At 46.3% G+C, this 17,815-nt stretch overlaps 1 protein-coding gene across 1 annotated transcript in view; it reads right to left on the bottom strand.

Moving 5' to 3' along the window:
• Window positions 1-17,815, bottom strand: part of APC2 (APC regulator of Wnt signaling pathway 2) — a 35,899-nt gene that overhangs the window by 6,455 nt on the left and 11,629 nt on the right. The window contains exons 7-14 of the mRNA XM_025168921.2: window positions 16,803-16,880; window positions 13,541-13,633; window positions 11,940-12,324; window positions 8,295-8,390; window positions 7,247-7,386; window positions 5,308-5,385; window positions 3,944-4,060; window positions 729-943 (exon numbers count right to left, since the gene is read on the bottom strand). Coding sequence (XP_025024689.2) covers window positions 729-943; window positions 3,944-4,060; window positions 5,308-5,385; window positions 7,247-7,386; window positions 8,295-8,390; window positions 11,940-12,324; window positions 13,541-13,633; window positions 16,803-16,880 — 1,202 coding nt within the window. The remainder of the gene's footprint in view (window positions 1-728; window positions 944-3,943; window positions 4,061-5,307; window positions 5,386-7,246; window positions 7,387-8,294; window positions 8,391-11,939; window positions 12,325-13,540; window positions 13,634-16,802; window positions 16,881-17,815) is intronic.

Here is a 17,815-nt window from a genome sequence, read left to right as displayed (position 1 = left end):
GGCATGATGCAAAGCAAAACACTAGTCTCTAGTTTTATCTTGATTTCCAAAAATATCTTCGGCAGTTTTTCTTAACCTTGGCCACTTTAAGATGTGTGGATTTCTGGGAGTTGAAGTCCACACATCTTAAAGTGGCCAAGGTTGAGAAACACTGATTTTTGGATTCTAAAGAGGCCCCAAAGACATTCTTAGAAAATAACCCAGCAACAGTTATTTTGGCTTGGAAATGTGTCCTTCAGCCCAGAAAAAAGAAAAAGATTTGGAGTATAAGGTAACATGTTTGGGGGAGGTGGGTGTTGCATAGCAGGAAGGAATTCCACCATTAATCCTGCTGGCTGCATTATTCCAGGTATCATTTTGTTAATGGCAATGCCTGCCACAGCATCCACTTTGCAAGAGTGCCTACTGCATCCTTGCAACATTTAAAATGTAGCCTCTGGTCATAGGGTTTGGCATGCCCAAACAAAGCCAGGCAGAGGTTTTCCTGGGCATCTAAGCACCCTTGATATAAGGATTTCCAGGAGATTAAATGAAAATAACGCCACTCATTTTCGGGCAGACGAGAGGACCTCGGCAAGGGATGAGAGATGAGGTTGGGCGTGAAGGCAGAGGACTGCAACGGCTGATCTTGACTCTACTGATGTGCTGATGGGTTGTGGGTGAAGGAAGATGTTTCTTGGTGCAAAGGTTAGCTACTGGATCAAGGAGGAAAAGGGGGGATTACTAACCGGTAATCTTCTCTGGTGGCAATCAGGCTGGAGACATTCCTTAGGATCCCACCTCCGCTTTCAATGATGGCAAGTGAGTTACTCTGGCACTTGTAGGTGAGCGTGCTCACTAGGAAGCCAAGGGCTCCTTCCACCATGCAGATGGCAGATTTATTCTCAGTGCTATGAGCGGAGAGGTTCCACAAGGCACTGAGGACGCTCTTCAGGGTGGATTCCTAGTGTAAGCAATGAAACAGAGTTAAGGTTGTTAATTCAGAACCTACTCATTCCAGGACTGTCCCAGCTTGGACTCTCGATGGGGTGTGGTCCTCCAGAAAGAGCAGGCCTGCAATCTGGGGGTCCACCTAGACTTGTGGCTCCTGCTGGAAGAGCTGGTAGAAGCTGTGGCCAGGAGGCCTATTCCCCATTTTGTGGGACCTCCAGTTGTGACCTTACCTGGAACAAGATGCACTCAGAATGGTCATATATGCCCATGTCATCTCTTGGGTAGACTACTACAATTCATTCTCTGTGTGGCTGCCCTTGAACACAACTCAGCTGGTTCAAAATGCAGCTGTCCACCTGGTTATTGGACAGGCATAATATTGCCATATTGCACTCCTGTAGGAGCAGCTGATTTAGTTAACTCTGTGCTTTTGATTGCAATTCGAGATGTTGGTTGCTACCTTTAAAGCCCTATGAGGCTTGGGGTCCAGTAGCTAAGTGTAGACAGTAAGGAAGATGACCTTGAGAGAGATAGGCCAGATCTGTTACCAAAGCAACAAGGAGAAAAACATGGCTTAACTCCAAAACGAGCAGAATGTATGTGAAAGTGGTTCAGGCAGACCCCTTCCTAATTCATATGAGTATTGGGGAGGTGGGTTGTAGAGAAGTAAAGCACGATCAGACATGCAATATTCCGTTATTGTAGCCAATATCTATAAAGGTAGTTTTAGCATTCCTATGGAGTTGATTTCTTGGTCAGGTCGACATAGTGGGGCTGTCCCTTAAAAGAGACCACCTTCTCAAATAGTTCCTGCTCACCTGATCTAATGATCAGAGAACACCTGCTAAGGCTCCTCATTTACCTGGAAGTGCAGTCAGAGGACCCTCCAGGTGGGTGTTCTCTGTGGCAGTAGCCCTCCCATGGCCTGCCCCCAGGGCAAGGGGGACTTCAGTCTCACAGCCTTGGAGAAGTTGGGAAGAAACAGATTCTTCTGGAGGGCTTTTGGTGACGGACTGAATGATTGGCACCAACATTTGTTTTAATTGTCATTGTCATTTTTCTGGTTAATATAAATTCATACTATTTATTGTCCCAGTTTTACTTGTGTTATTGTCTGTAACTGCCTAGTGTCTATTAAAAATTAACACACGGATAAATCCCATGAAGGGGAGGGGGGGAGAGGAAGAAGAGAACAGAATGACATGGACTGAGGTGAGACTAAAACTCATAAGTAAAATAGAATAAAATAAAATAATCTACAGTTACAGCGACATGGAATGAGGCAGGGATAAAGCTCATGAATTAAATTAAAATTAATCTACATTGGCTGAGGTGGAGATAAAGCTCATAAAGCAAAATCAAATAAAACTGAATATACAGTTATAGCAACATCAACCATTGTCAGAGACATACAGATGGGAGACTGGCTGGAAATACAGAAGCATGTCTAAAGGATAAACTTAATGTTGGTTGCTTTGCTTTTGAATATTACTCTACAGCTATGTTCACACAATTTCCATGACCAGATCACTGGCAATACAGGAATTGCATTTTCACATCTTGCTTCCTTGTTTTTAATAGTTCGGTTAAGGGGTTTGGTGGCTTAACAACTATCACAACCTAGCTAATGAGGTTAGTTTAACTCTGTACCCAGGTTAAACATAAACTCTAATGGTTCCCACCACCATTCCTCTAAATATTAAGTATTTTGACCCAGGAAATGTGCCAGGAATTGCTGGTTAAAAGTCCATAGTCTCCCCACCACCCCTTGTGATCATTGGGTATCACAGCTGTCCATCAAAGCATGATAACGCAGGCCATTGTATGGAGAAAATCAATCTAGGTGGTCTCTACAGTCAAAAACAACTTGATGGCACATAATCAATCAGTCAATGCAGGTTTATATTCCAGAAGGAATGGGGGACTGATGGATTTCGTGGAAAGATGGCCTTGGAGGAAAGCTGGGGATCTGAGCTCAAGGAATCCTCCATCTATTAGGTTGATTGTCTGTCTATCAATCAGTCAATCAATCAATCAATCAATCATCCATCCATCCATCCATCCATCCATCCATCCATCCATCCATCCATCCTCTATCTATCTATCTATCTATCTATCTATCTATCTATCTATCTATCAGCCTATCAATGGGTTGTAAAATATCAGTTCCTTATTAAGACTACCAAGCCAAGAGACTATTCCAAGGAAGTTAATCTAAATGATAAGAGAACCTGTGTACAACCCATCCAGAAGAGGAGGGGTGTCAAAAAAGCCAAGATGGTAGTCAAAGCCCCTCCCTTCAACACATGTAGAAAAGGATGAGGCTTTAATCATGTATTCGTGGCTGCCATCTTGACTTTTTTGACTCCCATGGCCGCTGCTGGACCCATTTAAAGTGATTTAATGAAAGTTGGCTGCCTTGTTTAAAGTTGAAAAAAGTGACTGTGATGGTCTATATCAGTATTTCTCAAACTTGGCGACTTGAAGACGTGTGGACTTCAACTCCCAGAATTCCCCAGCCAGCATGTCTACATCTTCCCTGCTATCCACCAAGTCACGTTACAGATATATAGAAAGAAAGACAAGAATTTCCAAGCCAGGAAAATGCAAAGTCAAAGTTCCCTGAGTTAATGGGGTTATGCTTTTAGATGGAAGATGGAAAGGCTTGGCATAACAGGGGGCATAGCACAGTCAGCACACTCCCTAAGAATTATATTGCCTACAGTCCCAAAGGAAAAGGGAACGGCTATAAGACTGGCAGAAGAGTGTAATGTAGATCTGTATTTAGTGGGGGCAACTGCAGGGCAAGTCAAAAAAGTCAAGATGGCAACTGCTACTGCAGACACCCCTGGAAAGCTAGAGAGAAGAGGCAGCGGTGGATTGTGGAAAGGATGGGGCTTTGATTGAGTGGCTGTGGCAGCCATCTTGACTTTTTTGACCCTGCCCTGCGGACACACCTGGAAAAGCTAGAGAGAAGCGTTGTCTGTGGATTATACGTTTCACAGCTTACCTTGCTGGCCCGTAAGGCGCACTGCATCAGCGCCGAGACGCTGCCCACCTCTCGTAAGACTTTCTTGCTATTCATGTCGGCTCGCCACGAGAGGTTGCGCAGGATGCTGGATACCACCTAAGAGGAAGGCAGATGGGAGGGAGGAAGAGAAGCTCATTACAGTGCCCCAGTGTCATGGTATGTGGGAAAGACCTTGGGAAAATGGGCCAAGAGCTGCTGATGAGGAAACAGTCAGATAAGAGGCGGCCCAGCCCAGAGCTGCACAGTGGGCAGGACAACAGGCTCAGAAGGAACCCTCCCTAGTTTTTCAGGCTGTAAAGGGAGAATTGTAGTTTCAGACTTGCAAGATTGATGTTGGTCTTACCGGGTAGACCAGACAGGAAACACAACCAGATAAGCTAATTCTTCTTTATTGTAAGGCTACATTAACAGAATCTTGCAAGTCTGAAAGTACAGTTCTCTCCCATTTCAATCACAGAATCAAGATCTTGTTTGCAAAAATTGGAGCGGAGGGGAACTGCATGCAAAAAGAGTTTGTGTTTCTCTGCACGCCCTGCAAAGCAGCTGCTGGTCACGGGACTGGCCAAAATCAGGGGTGGTTAATCTGGGGGCTGCAAGCCCCCCCACTCTACCCCACTGTTGCTCCATTAATCCAGGCAGTCAGATAGGGTAGAGAACTGGCAACAGGAAACCATGATCTTTTAGCGAACCATGATCTTGGAAAGGAAGAAGTGAAGATTCCTTCCAAAAAATTTGAGGTGAGTATTTGTGAACAAAATGCCAAGAGAGAATGTAGTATAATGGGGAAGGTGTTGGATTAGAACAGTGTTTTTCAACCTTGGCAACTTTAAGATGTGCGGACTTCAACTCCCAGAATTCCCCAGCCAGCCATGCTGGCTGGGGAATTCTGGGAGTTGAAGTCCGCACATCTTAAAGTTGCCAAGGTTGAAAAACATTGGATTAGAAGCAGGGAGACCTGAATCCTATCCTCCCCCTGCCCCCCAGCTGACTCTGGGCTAATTCCTCCCTCTCAGCCCAACCAACCTTGTGGTTGTGAGAAAAGGACGGCGTTAGCGCTGTCTTGAGCTCCCACATGAAAGGTGAGCTATAAATCTAATAAATAATGTTCCTTTTGCCAGACAGGGAGTGTTTCCAAATGAAAGCAGCCTTCAGCAGCTATTCTATTTTTACCACTGGGCCAGATAGAGAATCTGATGTAATGTAAAGCAGCCTCTTACATTATTTGAAGTGCCCTCTTTACATGCCCAGAGAAGGAGAATTCTGGACCTGGATCCCTGCTGTAGAAGAGCATGGAGATTCAGTGACCACGAGAGGCTGTTTGTTCTCCCCCTGGCCCACTGTACCTGGTGCAGTTCCTCACTGTCAGACGCTAGTTGGTCCACGATGGCTTGCATACACCTTTGCCGGGAACATAATGTTGCCTAACCAGCAAGAAAAGAGTAAGAAACAGGAAGCAGGGATGAGCGATTTCTTTTTAGGATTGATTTTATGCTCCTCTGGAAGAAGTTACAGAGTTAAAATTACAGTGGTACCTCGGTTCACGAACTTAATTCGTTCCATGATTCAGGTCGCGAACCGAATTGGTTGCAAACCAAATCAAATTTTCCCATAAGGTTCAATGTAAATAAGGTTAATCCGTTCTGAACCATATGTATTTTTTTTTTTTACCACAAAATATGAAACAAAGTACAGGCGATCTCACCTAGAGGAAGCCACGACCATGTGTCAGAGCAGGGAAGATGGCCGCGGGTCGTGTTCGTCACCCGATGCGGAGTTTGCGAACGGAAGCAAACTTTTGCGAACGCTGCTGTTCGTGAACTGAATTGTTCATGAACAGAAGCGTTCGTGAACCAAGGTATTACTGTACAAGGAAGCACATTTAAGCTTGACATCAGGAGGAAGTTCCTGACTATATTAGCTGTCAGCCAGTGGAACAGACTGCCAGATGATGTGGTAGGTTCTCCTTTGCTAGAGGTCTTAAACAAGCATCTGTCAGAGAGATTCTGGTGGATCCTGTGCTGAGCAGGTGGTTGGACTAGACCTTCCAACTCTGTGATTCTGTAGCTTGGATGTTTTACAGGTAGTTCTCAACTTACAACCATTTGTTTAACAACTCAGAGTTACAACAGTGCTGAAAAAAGTGATTTACGACCAGTCCTCACACTTACGACTGTCGCAGCATCCCCGTGGCCACATGATCAAAATTTGGGCACTTGGCAGCTGGCATATATTTATGACAGTTGCAGCATCCCAGGGTCACATGATTGCCATTTGCGACCTTCCCAGGGGTCTTCCGACAAGCAAAGTTAACGGGGGAAGCCGGATTCACTTAACAACTGTGGTGATTCTCTTAACCACCATGGCAAAAAAGGTCATAAAATCAGCGTGACTCACTTAACGACTGCATTGCTTAGCGATGGAAGTTGCAGTCCCAATTGTGGTCATAAACCAAGGACTACCTGTACTGTTTTCGTAACTGCCAAGAGTCCTGCTGTTTAGTGGGGATTGAATGAACAAATGAATAAATACGTCTTCGAGAAGCCCTCCCACATGGAATTGCTTCCTTTTTGTTTTTAAACTGAGATGAAATCAGGGCTGTCCTCTGGGGGAGGAGGGTGAAACAGTCAAGATGGCGGCCACAACTGTGCAGTTGAAGCCCCCTCCCTTCTTATATCATGACATACTTTCACAAGGGGCAGGGCTTCAATTGTGCGGTCAAGGCCCGCTTCTTCATTTTTTTGGCGCTCCTTGTGTGGGGACACCCTTGTTTCTTGAGTCTCCATTAGAAGATGTGACTCACCAAATGCATTAAAGTCCATTAAAAGTCAGTGAGATCATATATAGTGCAATCTGGAGAGGCCTGTCCTGGAAGACGGCGAATGGCCAAATCTTGAAATTCCTTTTCGGGGAAAAGGAGGAAGCAGAAAAGGGCTAATGAAAGGTGCAAATTCTCAGCATTACACAGAATATTCTGGGCCACTTGGAAAGAAAAACGGAATGGAACTGAATGGCTGTATTATAATATTTTTTGTTGTCATCATCGTCATCATCATCATCTCCTATATGTATAGTTATGACAAGAAGCACTGACGACAAGAACAAAATATCCCTCTACGGGAGAGATACCATTAACAGGAGTTCTCCCTGAAGCTGGCTGTTGGAAAAACTGAGTAAAGATGTATTTAGGTAAAGACTGGAAGAACTGACATTTCGCAAGTCAGAAAAAAAATAACCTTCCTTCCCCTCCTGTTTCGGTTTTTCCTGCCCCGGATCCCATCGCACCTTGTTGACCACATCCCCGAAGGTGAGGTTGGTCAAGGCCATGCCCGTGTAGCGCCTCAGTGCCAGATTGAGGGGGTCGTTGGTCATCTTGTGCATCTCATAGTCCACCTGCAACAGCTCAGCAATGGCCTGGAGCCCGCCTGGGAAGGGAGACGGAGAGGAGGAAACAGGACAGACTGTGAGCATCGAGCCCCCAAGCGCACAGCCAAGGATGCAAAGAAAAAGGAGTTAGGTTATAGAACCGTGGAAAATAAATATGTGTATTGGGTTTTTTGGTGCCTTCAAGTCAATTTTGACTATAATTCCCTGTTTTCTTGTCATCATTTTTGGAAGTGGCTTGTCCTTGCCCTCTTTCTAAGGCAGAGAGGGAGCAACTGGTCCAAAGTCACCCAGCTGACTTCATGCCTAAAGCCAGTCCAACACTTTAGCCACTCTCCCACACTGGCTTTTAGTTGTGGGAAGGCTTCTAAAAAATATGTGGTTTAGGCCTGGTGGCACTCTGTGGCAGCCATTTTGAAAACCCCAATCCATTCTCCACTAGCAACCATTTTAATTTCCAAAAGGTTGCCCATCACTGCTATTAGAATAGTTACAGTCGCCCAAAGCAGGTGACTTGTAGCTGACTTTGACAGATTTTGAAAGCCTAAGGAAAACCAGTCCTTGGATGGGAGGCCACCAGGAGACCAAATTGTAGGTCAGACTCATTAAGGGAACAAAGATTGTCCTGGAAGAAGGCAGCAATGGCAAAACATTTCTATATGGCTGCCCAGAAAACTACAGAAATGTGTCTGTGAAGTCACCAGCACGTTTTAAAGGAGACGTTACTGAAGATATGCTCCTTCTTGGAACAGAAACTTCTGAACACCCAACAGAAGAGTTGTGGACTTCTCAGATAGCCCAGCAATGTTTACTTCCTTGGAAGCAACTGGCATCTTTGGTGGCCCTGCCAATGGCAGTCACTTTCACTAGCCAAGCTCAGGCCATTGGACTTGCAAAGCCATTGGACTTGTTTCTCTGAGATGGCACATTGCCCCCAAGTATAACCTACCCAGCTCATTCATGGCGCGGCGATATTCCTCATCGAACGAGAGCTTCATGATGGCACAAGTAGCTTGGCAGATCTGGGGCTCAATAGGAACAGGAGCTGCAGAGAAGCAAGGGGCATGCCAGCACATTAAATGCATCAACTTGGACTATCACTCGGTAAATCTCACATTTCTGGTGGTTCATACCCAAAATGAACCACTTTAAGTAGGATTTGGAGAACCTGGCAGAGGTTCAGAAAGGCTGCTGGCTTGATCAGGGGGCTAGAAACAAAAGTCTTACGAAGAAGAAGGAAGGAATGGGAATGCTTAGAGAACGCAAAGAGAGAACCGAGCAGAGATCTGATAGCTAAAGATGAGAAGCGGAGAGACTCTCCTGAAATATTAATTAAAAATCTCCTACACAAGATGGAGCATTACGGCTGCTTTGAAACCAGTAATTCTGAACTGAGTTCATTAAAGCTGCAATGCAAAATACAGACATCGGGGAAAATGATATAACTTAAAAAATGTTGGTAAGGCTTAAGTGTTTGGTTTCTCTTTGGGGAGAGGCTTGAATAAATGCTGTTAAAATATCCTGTAGCATATTGCTTGGAGACTCTATTGACTGGAAGCTGGCGCAGAACTACTCCAAATAAATAAAGACTTTCAAAAGTCAACAGAACCTGCTTTGAGGCTCAACAATTGCGTAACCTCAGGTCAGTTTCTGTCTCTCAGTCTAATGTATTCGCTGGATTGTTATGCCAATAAAGGGATAGCATGGCATTTATTTATTCAGTTCATTTCCTTTCTCTCCCGCCCTTCTGAAATCGCTCAGGGCAATTTCCATTAAAAGTTAGATCACTGAAACGCACTGAAGCAAAACAACAGGCTAAAATCAATACGAGGCTCATCTTGACGTTGTTTTGGACTGCAAAATGTTTACAAGATAGGCTTTTCGGGTTGGTGGAGGGCCTCCGAAGAAGAGAAGAGCTCTGGATTGCATCGTAACTGGAGGCCCATCTCGAAGAAGACCTTGGACAAGCCATAGCAGGTTCACTGCTGGTCAGAGGACCTCTCTGGACAGTCTTAATGAGCGATGGAGAGCATGCAGTGTTTCTCAAACTTGGCAATTTCCAGACGTGAGGACTTCAACTCCCAGAATTCCCCAGCCAGCACGAATTCTGGGGAATTCTGGGAATTGAAGTCCACACATCTTAAAAGTTGCCAAGTTTGAGAAACACCTAGCTGCTGGTAGAAGAAAAAGAGAGATTTAGCAAGGGGGGGGGGACTCCAGCTTCTGTCCCATCCTGAATCACCACCTTCATGCACTAGCAACAGCAGCAGCCCAAGTTAGAGAACATTACGCCTCTTCAATTAAACATATTGGAAATAAATCTCTACAAAGTTTTGCAGGGAAGCCTGTTGTTAACAAATTTCCCCCCATGGCTCCCTCCCTTTCTATCACCTTTCCTAACCATAGATCAGAGACAAGCCTCACCCACAGGGAAGATGGCCAGGAATTATTTTCCAGGGCTACAGATAGTAGGACCAGATATAAGGAGTCCTGTATAAATTGCAGCAACTGTGATTTCATTTAAATATAAGGGGGAAAAAATCTGATGGGAATATTTGTACAATAGTGGGAAAATTCACCTCCAGAGGTTGTAGGTCTGGAGGCTTTTTAAGGAGAAGCTGGATGGAAACTTCTCAAAGGTGCTTTATCAGTGTTTCTCAACCTTGGCCACTTTAAGGTGTGTGGACTTCAACTCCCAGAATTCCCCAGCCAGCGTGAGAGGGAGTTGAACTCTGAGAGTTAAAAGTCCACACATCTTCAAAGGCTGGCTGGCTGGGGAATTCTGGGAGTTGAAGTCCACACACCTTAAAGTGGCCAAGGTTGAGAAACACTGCTTTAAATGATTCTATTGCACAGTGCAGAGAGATGGAGTAGATGATCCTTGAGCTTCCTTCCAATTCTACAGTTCTATGATTCTATTATTTTCCAACCCCAGGGTGATCTGAGAGTCCTAACCCTTGCTGGTATTAAACCAAGAGATATTTCATCCTCCTTCATTAATGCAAGCGATTAGTGTTGATGAGGTTAACTAAGCCAGTTCTTATGCACTACTTGCATGGTGAAATCAGCCTCCAAGAAACAGGAGGTGAGGAGTACCACCTCAAGTAGTGTGTTCACAACTTCAGGTGTCCCCAACTGAAATTATTTCCGTGCCTTCCTGCAAAAAGAATCACTGCACACCCTCCTTGGCTGCCTGCAGAAATACTGCAGTCCAAGTTAGCCAGGACTTTTAAAAAGCTTTCCATTCAGACAGTTTCTAGCAGCAAATCTGAAACAAAAGGAATGTATTCTCCCAAGTTGTTAGGAGTTTCACTCAGTGGGATGGGCTGAGGAACTTACTGTTCCTCGGAGGAAGAATGGCGTCCACCTTCCAACAATAGAAGTGAAATTAAATCTTGCAGCGAGGCAATCCAGCGGAAGCTTGCCTTTGGAAGGAATGGATCGACGTGAGAAGTGTGTGTAAAATGGCCAGTGTGCTTTGCTGGGCTGTGGGCCATGCTTTGGCAGAACTGAAGCCTGGACATTTCGGCTGTTCCAGGTTGGGGCCCAAACAAGTCTAGAAGAGTCTGGGGGAGAAATAGGACAACGCTGGTGCGCCTCATCTCCCTCTCCCTTCCTCTGCTGGCCTGCGTCCCAGCCAGTCCACACGCCAGTCTTCCCAGCGCCTTCCTTCTCCTGCCTCCTCTTAACTGCCGCCCTGTGATGGAATGGACTTATGAAGGCCAGTCTCAGGGAGATAAGCGTGTTCTTGGCCCCCAACAGGAGCGTGGGAAGTTCAAGAAGGTGAGGCTGGCACCTCCCTAAGGAATTAACGGTGTTGTGGCTGGCTGGCTTGGGAGCTAGGTTTCAGTCTGGGGAGATTGATGTCAGGTTCAGCCCAAAGAACTCCAAGAGTTCTGTTGCGTTTATTAGCTCCAACCTCAAGGCAGAAATCTCACCAGACTGAACCCAGTTCTCAAGCCAGCCCGCCACAACACCGTGAATTCCTCAGGGAGGTGCCAGTCTCATCTTCTTGAACTTCCCATGCTCCTGTTGGGGGCTAAGAACACGCTTATCTCCCTGAGACTGGCCTTCATAAGTCCATTCCATCACATGCCCATATCCTTGGCTTCAAGGATGCTCCAACTTTCAACGCTCACAGCTTCCTTTCCCCTCCCTTGTTTTAGATACAGCTTCACATACTTTTTTTCCTTGTTGTTTCTGGGGGGAAATTGTCTGGCAAATTTCAGTGTTTGGGGAACTACAGGTGGCAAGAAGGGGGTATGTGTCCCGTGGGCCATCAGCTGCTCACATCTCAGCTGATGTAATGGGATGTGGGAATGGCTTTGGGAGACAGGAGGAAGAGCCGCAGACTAGACAATGGTCAGATAAGCGGCAGCTGAGCCCGCAGAAGGAATGGGGGCATGGCAAACATCTCAGAAGGAACCCTCCCTAGTTTCTTGGACTGCAAAGGCGAGGGGGGAGAGATGTACTTCCAGACTTGCAAGATTCTGTTCATGTAACCTTACATTAAAGTTAGAGCTAGTACTTCCCAGTGTGCTTCTTGTATGGACTGCCTCGCAAGGCTGACAGCTAACCCAAATCCTCCCTCTACCTGCTCCCCCCTCGGGGATCTTGGTCCCTTCCTTGTGCATCCTGAGCCAGTCCCAGCAGGTCTCTGAGTAGGAGCGGATCTGTTCCAGCACGTGCAGCGCCCGCATCTCCTTCTTGGCTTGCCCTTCGTCAGGCTGAGAGAAGATGATGTTGTGGAGGGCAGCGTTGGCCCGCATCCGACAGTCCTTCCCTGCAGGTCCGGGACTATCTGGTGCACTTGGTTCCCGGTCTGAGTCATGAAGAATCTGGATGAGGAGAGGGAGGCACCCCGACTTGCGCATGGCCAGGCAGCTTTCCTGGGAACTGGACATGGCCAGCAGAGTGCGCGACATGTCTTCCTTGTCGCGGGTGGCCAACATGGAAAGCAGCCAGAAGACGACTTCTACCTGAGGATCGGAAGAAAGAAATCCATTTTTATTCATACTTAGCAGTGACTTCTTTTTGTTTTATCCTATTCTCCCTTTGTTTTTCTTCTGCATTTCATTATCTCAACAATACAAATATTTCTTTAAGCGAACTAAGTGTGAGAAGACTTGGAGCTGCACATTTCGAAGCTGCCACTAGATGGCATTCAAGTAAAAGTCCAGCATCTGGGATTTGAAACAATGACTTGCACCCCATTTCCAACCTGGTGCCTTGTAAAAGCGGCCAAGACTTTGACTGCATGGTTGTGGCCACCATTTTGACTTTTCTGACCCTTTCCCTGCAGACACCCCTGGTAGATAGGTTTGTAGGCTTGGGTTGGAGGTTTTTTTGGTGTCTTCAAGTCAGCCTTGGCTGCCGGGATGAGTCCCTGCAGGTTTTTTGCACGGTTTGTTTTTTGGGAGTGGTTTGCCATTGCTCCCTTCCTAGGGCTGAGACAGAGTGACTGGCCCAAGGTCACCCAGCTGGCTTCATGCCTAAGGCAAGGCTAGAACTCACAATCTCCCGGTTTCTAGCCTGATGCCTTAACCAAACAGGCTCTCTTTGTAGACTTGTAGAAATGCAAAATGTAGAAACTTGTAGAAATGCAAAAAAAAGAGGAGAACTGACTCTGAAAAGTAGGATTGGGTTAAATTCCAGCAGTGAACTGTCACAGCACTGCCCCGTGGAACAGCATCCCCTATGGAGATCCAGATGACCCCAACCATGTTAACCTTTCTAAGGCATTCAAGACCTGGTTGTTCCCCCAGACATTTGGGGCAGAAAGTTAACTGGTTGTTGGTTGATCTATTCATTTCCAACCTTTGGACTGTTAGTGGGATGATTTTAGTCCCCACGTGTGCGTTATACTGGTTATTCTGGATGTTTATTTTACACAGAGATTTTGTTTGGGTCTAACTCCTCTGTTCGCCTCCTAAAGTCCCCACAAGTGGGATGGGAGACTATATAAATTGCTTAAATAATTAAAATCAGTGAATCAATCAATAATGGTTTGCATGGATGTTGCACTGCATTTAGTTACACTTTGCACTCGTTTACTTCCAACTAATGCAAATAATGTGTGTGCCTTAAAACAGGGGTGTCCGCAAGGTACAGCTGTGCACATGCACATAAAAACAGGCCACCATCTTGACTTTTTTGACCACAGCTTTCAGACACCCCAGAAACAAAGCCATTTACCTTACTGCTGCCCAGCTGAGCCTTCCCTTCCTCCGAATGTGTGGGAATCTCGAGCCTCCCATCCCCTTCTGTGCCTGGCGGTTTTCCAGAAAGCTGGAAGATAAATAAGAGTTGGGCGGATGGGAGTTGGGGGAACACACAGAACGTCTAGTAAAAGTTGTCTCTTTGCACCCAGCTGAACTCTGCCTGCCAGGATCTGCAGATTCCACTCTTGTTCGTGAAGACGTGCCTTAATCTTGGTTTGGCAAAATCAAGAGTTTTGAATAGTTCCCGGGGAGGGTAAGAAGATGCCAAAAGCCAAGGAAAAGCAGATCGTAACTCTCCCCTCTGGCATCAGCTCCCACAGGCAAAGAGAGATCCCTTTAAAAAAGGGAGCCTGGAAACTGAATTTGGGATCTTCCACACGAAAGCAGCGATTCCCCTGGATGAGGGACACTGCGATGTTCTGATTACTTTTCATTTCCTCATCAGTCTGGAGCAAGGAATTGAGGGAGGTGCCACAAGGTTCCTTCCTGGGCTTTGCAACGTTTTAATTAATGATTTGGATGAATCAATGGAGGGAATGCTCACGGGGAGGGGGTCAAAAAAGTTAAGATGGCCGTCTCCACCATGTGATTGAAGCCCTGTTTGTTTTTTTACGGGCTTTGTGCATGTTTTTAAAAAGCAGGGGGGCTTTAATCACACAGTGGAGGCCACTGCCATGACTCTTTGACACACAAACCCCAGCAGATGCCCTAAATGCTTATCACAGTGGCGGGTGGCCCAAAATTAGACATGCATAGCTAATCCACCTTGAATGTGAAAGAGGAAAAAAAACCCCATCTAGGTCTTAATAAGAGCTGTTCGAGGGAGATAGTGAACTCCTCTGCATTGGGTACATTTGCATGGAGGTTGACATGCTGGAATTTGCTTGATGCTGGCACTTGGATTCCTAGCCTTGGCGCGGGTTGGACTAAATGACCTCAGGGGACTTCCTCCCTCTCCAGAAGGGGGTCAAGCGGGGTATCACTTGGCCTGCGGTGACTGACTCTGCTCTACTGCGTCTGTCCTTCCATCTTTGTAATGAGACTCTGAGGTTCCAAGCATGGGATGGGTTAGAGCAGTGTGGTCCAAACTTGGCCACTTTAAGATGAGTGGACTTCAACTCCCAGAATTCCCCAGCCAGCATGGGGAATTCTGGGAGTTGAAGTCCACTCATCTTAAAGTGGCCAAGTTTGGGCAACACACTGGGTTAGAAGAAGGGAATGGAGTTGTGAATTCAGTGGCCTCCTGCAAGGGGGTCTTTGTCCTCCCAGCCCTACGCAGCAGCAGGGGCCTGGAGAGATACCCCTCGGGGGGCCCCCGAGGCATTTTATCAAAGGGCCATTCCTCAAAACCAGAGCTGAGTTTGGGGAGAGCATAGCAAAGGTAACACATGGCAGAGGGCCTGGTTACTTGAGGGACCCCCTGTCTCCCATAACGCCTGCCCGGCTGATTCAATCCTGCAGGGTTGGCGCGCTCCGGGTTCCTTCCATGAAACAAGGCCATCTATCAGGACCCTGGAAGTGCATCTTCTCTGTGGCAGCGCCTGCCCTGTGGAGCGAGGTTTCCCCCCGAGATCTGGATGACCCCCACTCTGCTGTTGTTCAGAAGAGCCCTGAAGACCTGGCTCTTCACCCCGGCCTTTGGCCAGGAGAGTGAGGCCCCTCGGTTCATCGCATTTGCCATCTTTTATCTTTATCTTTTATGGATCTCATTGCAATTTCTTCCTTTGATTGTAGTGAGCCACCCAGAGTCCTTAAGAGTTGGGCAGCATACATTATTATTATTATTATTATTATTATTATTATTATTATTATTATTTATTTGCAGGAGATTCCATTCCATTCCATTCCATTCATTCATTTTCATTCATTTCTCCCTTTCTTCATACAAATCTCACAGCAGACGCAGGCCAATTTTGGAAGCAGGCCAGGGCATCTTTTGCTCTCTGGCAGCAACGTCAGATCCCAGCTGCCCAACCCTGGCCTGGCCGCCAACTGCTCTCCATCCCTCGGCTGGCCTATTTTTCATCTCCATGGCAACTGCCTCTTTGTCACCGTGCACACAAAGCCCGGACTCTCCAGGGCCCCGGGGCAAAAGGAAGGCGGGAGAGAAGGAAGGTGGAATAGCCCTCTCATTATTTGACCCGATTCTCACGCAAGGCAGCAGCCCACCCCTTCCAGCCTGGCCCCGCTCCTTAATACATCATTTTCTTTCAGGTTTCGCCCCCCCACCCCATCTGATCCAACATATTGGGGATACCCTTTGTAAAAATGCAGGATGCATTATTGCTCTGTGCAGACTCCAGAAGGGACACTGAAGAGTCATTGAGTGACCTAAGAACAGTCACACTTGTCCACCTCATTCATACAATGCACTAAGCCTTGGCTTGTTGGATCATGGTTTGTTGAATAAACCCAAATGACTCACTGTAGACATCCTGCTAAGTCATAAACTATGGTTTATTCATCACAGCACCAGGTTTGTCAGGCCAGAAGCCAAATAAAAAACACATACAGTAATGGCTTAGCAAGGTCATCATCATTATCATCATCATAATTTTATCCCACCCCAAGTACCTAATACTCCTGCCTCCTACTTTCCCCACAACAACGTCCCTGTGAGGTGGGTTGGGTTGGGCTGAGAGAGAATGACTGGCCCAAAGTCACCCAGCTGGAATTCAGTTAGTAAGTAAAAGAAGGAAAGCAATGCTAGACATGTCATAAAAATAAGCCATTATATGTATATTTTCCTCCTTCTGCCAATTTTATTTAAGGCAGTTGAGACTGACTAGCATAATCATGCAATAATTATATAATCCTTTCTTTCTTTCCTGTAATTGTCCTTTCTAAAGAATAGCTATTAGGGTATGTACTGAAGAAATTGGGGAAAATTTATCCTTCTCCCCACTATTCAGGGGTGTCCATGGGGGGTGTCAAAAAAGTCAAGATGGCAGCTGCAACCACACGGTCAAAGCCCTGCTCCCTTTTCACCCATAGAAAAGGGACAAGGCTTCGATCGTGCAATGGCAGTTGCCATCTTGACTTTTTTGACCCCCCTTGCAGACATCACTGTCTAGACCACTGTTTCTCAACCTTGGTGACTTTAAGATGTCTGGACTTCAACTCCCAGAATTCCCCAGCCAGCATGGCTGGCTGGGGAATTCTGGGAGTTGAAGTCCACACACCTTAAAGTTGCTAAGGCTGAGAAACAGTGGTCTAGAATCTTGTTACCCTCTTACCGGCTGTTCTGAGGGTTGCACTTTATCCTGGGCTTCCATAAGCTCTTTGTCAATCTGTTCCAGCCGAGATGCCCGGATCTGCAAGTTTTAAAATAAAAATGTAGTATTAGCAGTCGGTCCTCTTCTCTCAAGAGATGAGCCCTATCATAGGATTATTAGCACTGTGTGGGTAACCTTTTTCAGTTGAGGGGGAGGACACCCTTTAAAAAATTATTATCATTACGATTATGGGCTGCATGTATAGTGGAATGATGAAGTGGGGCTTTATTTATTAAAAGACCCAAGGCAAACCGTGCTGTCAAAAATGGATTACAGGTAGTCCTCACTTAACAACCGCAATTGGGACTGGAAACAACGTTGCTAAGCAACACAGTTAAGTGAGACATCACCTGACTGCGATGGACTTATGATGTCCGTTTCACTGTGGTCGTTAAGCGAATCGCTGCAGGTCGTTAAGCGCAATATCATATGGCTGAGACTTGCGACTTCCTGCCGGCTTCCCCATTGACTTTGCTTGTTGGAAACTGGCAGGGAAGGCCGCAAATAGCAATCACATGACCAGGGGACGTTGCAACCTGTAAATGTGTGCCGGTTGCCAGGCACCCAAATGGTGATCACGCGACCGCAGGGACGCTGCGACGTCTGCAAGTTTGAGGAGTGGTTGTAAACCTACTTTTTCAGCGCCGTCGTAACTTGAACAGTTGCTGAATGAGGCAGTTGGTAAGTGAGGACTACCTTTTTTTTGCCACTGATTTCAGGGTGCTTGGGAGGAGCACCAAATGGGGAGCCCACATTGCAGCCCAGCACAGTGTATGTCCTCCCTCTTCCCACTGTCTTCCTTTACTTTGTCTCTCAAGGGGCACATTCACTTCCCCCACAAATAAAACTGTTGTGGGTGATATGCAGAACGAGGGCAGAACCCTGGGGAAAAAAAGTAGATGGAAATTGCAGTTTTATTCTTGCAGTTGAAGCAATGCCTTTTGCAACAGGTGTTTAAAAAGGGCAGAGCGTTT

This window comes from Python bivittatus, unplaced genomic scaffold, assembly GCF_059951505.1.
Source record: "Python bivittatus isolate LINGU-HERP-01145 unplaced genomic scaffold, Pbiv_v1 ctg000580_np1212, whole genome shotgun sequence".
Lineage (NCBI taxonomy): Eukaryota > Metazoa > Chordata > Lepidosauria > Squamata > Pythonidae > Python > Python bivittatus.
The sequence above is the reverse complement of the archived record's forward strand: the minus strand, read 5'-3'. Positions and strand labels throughout refer to the sequence as shown.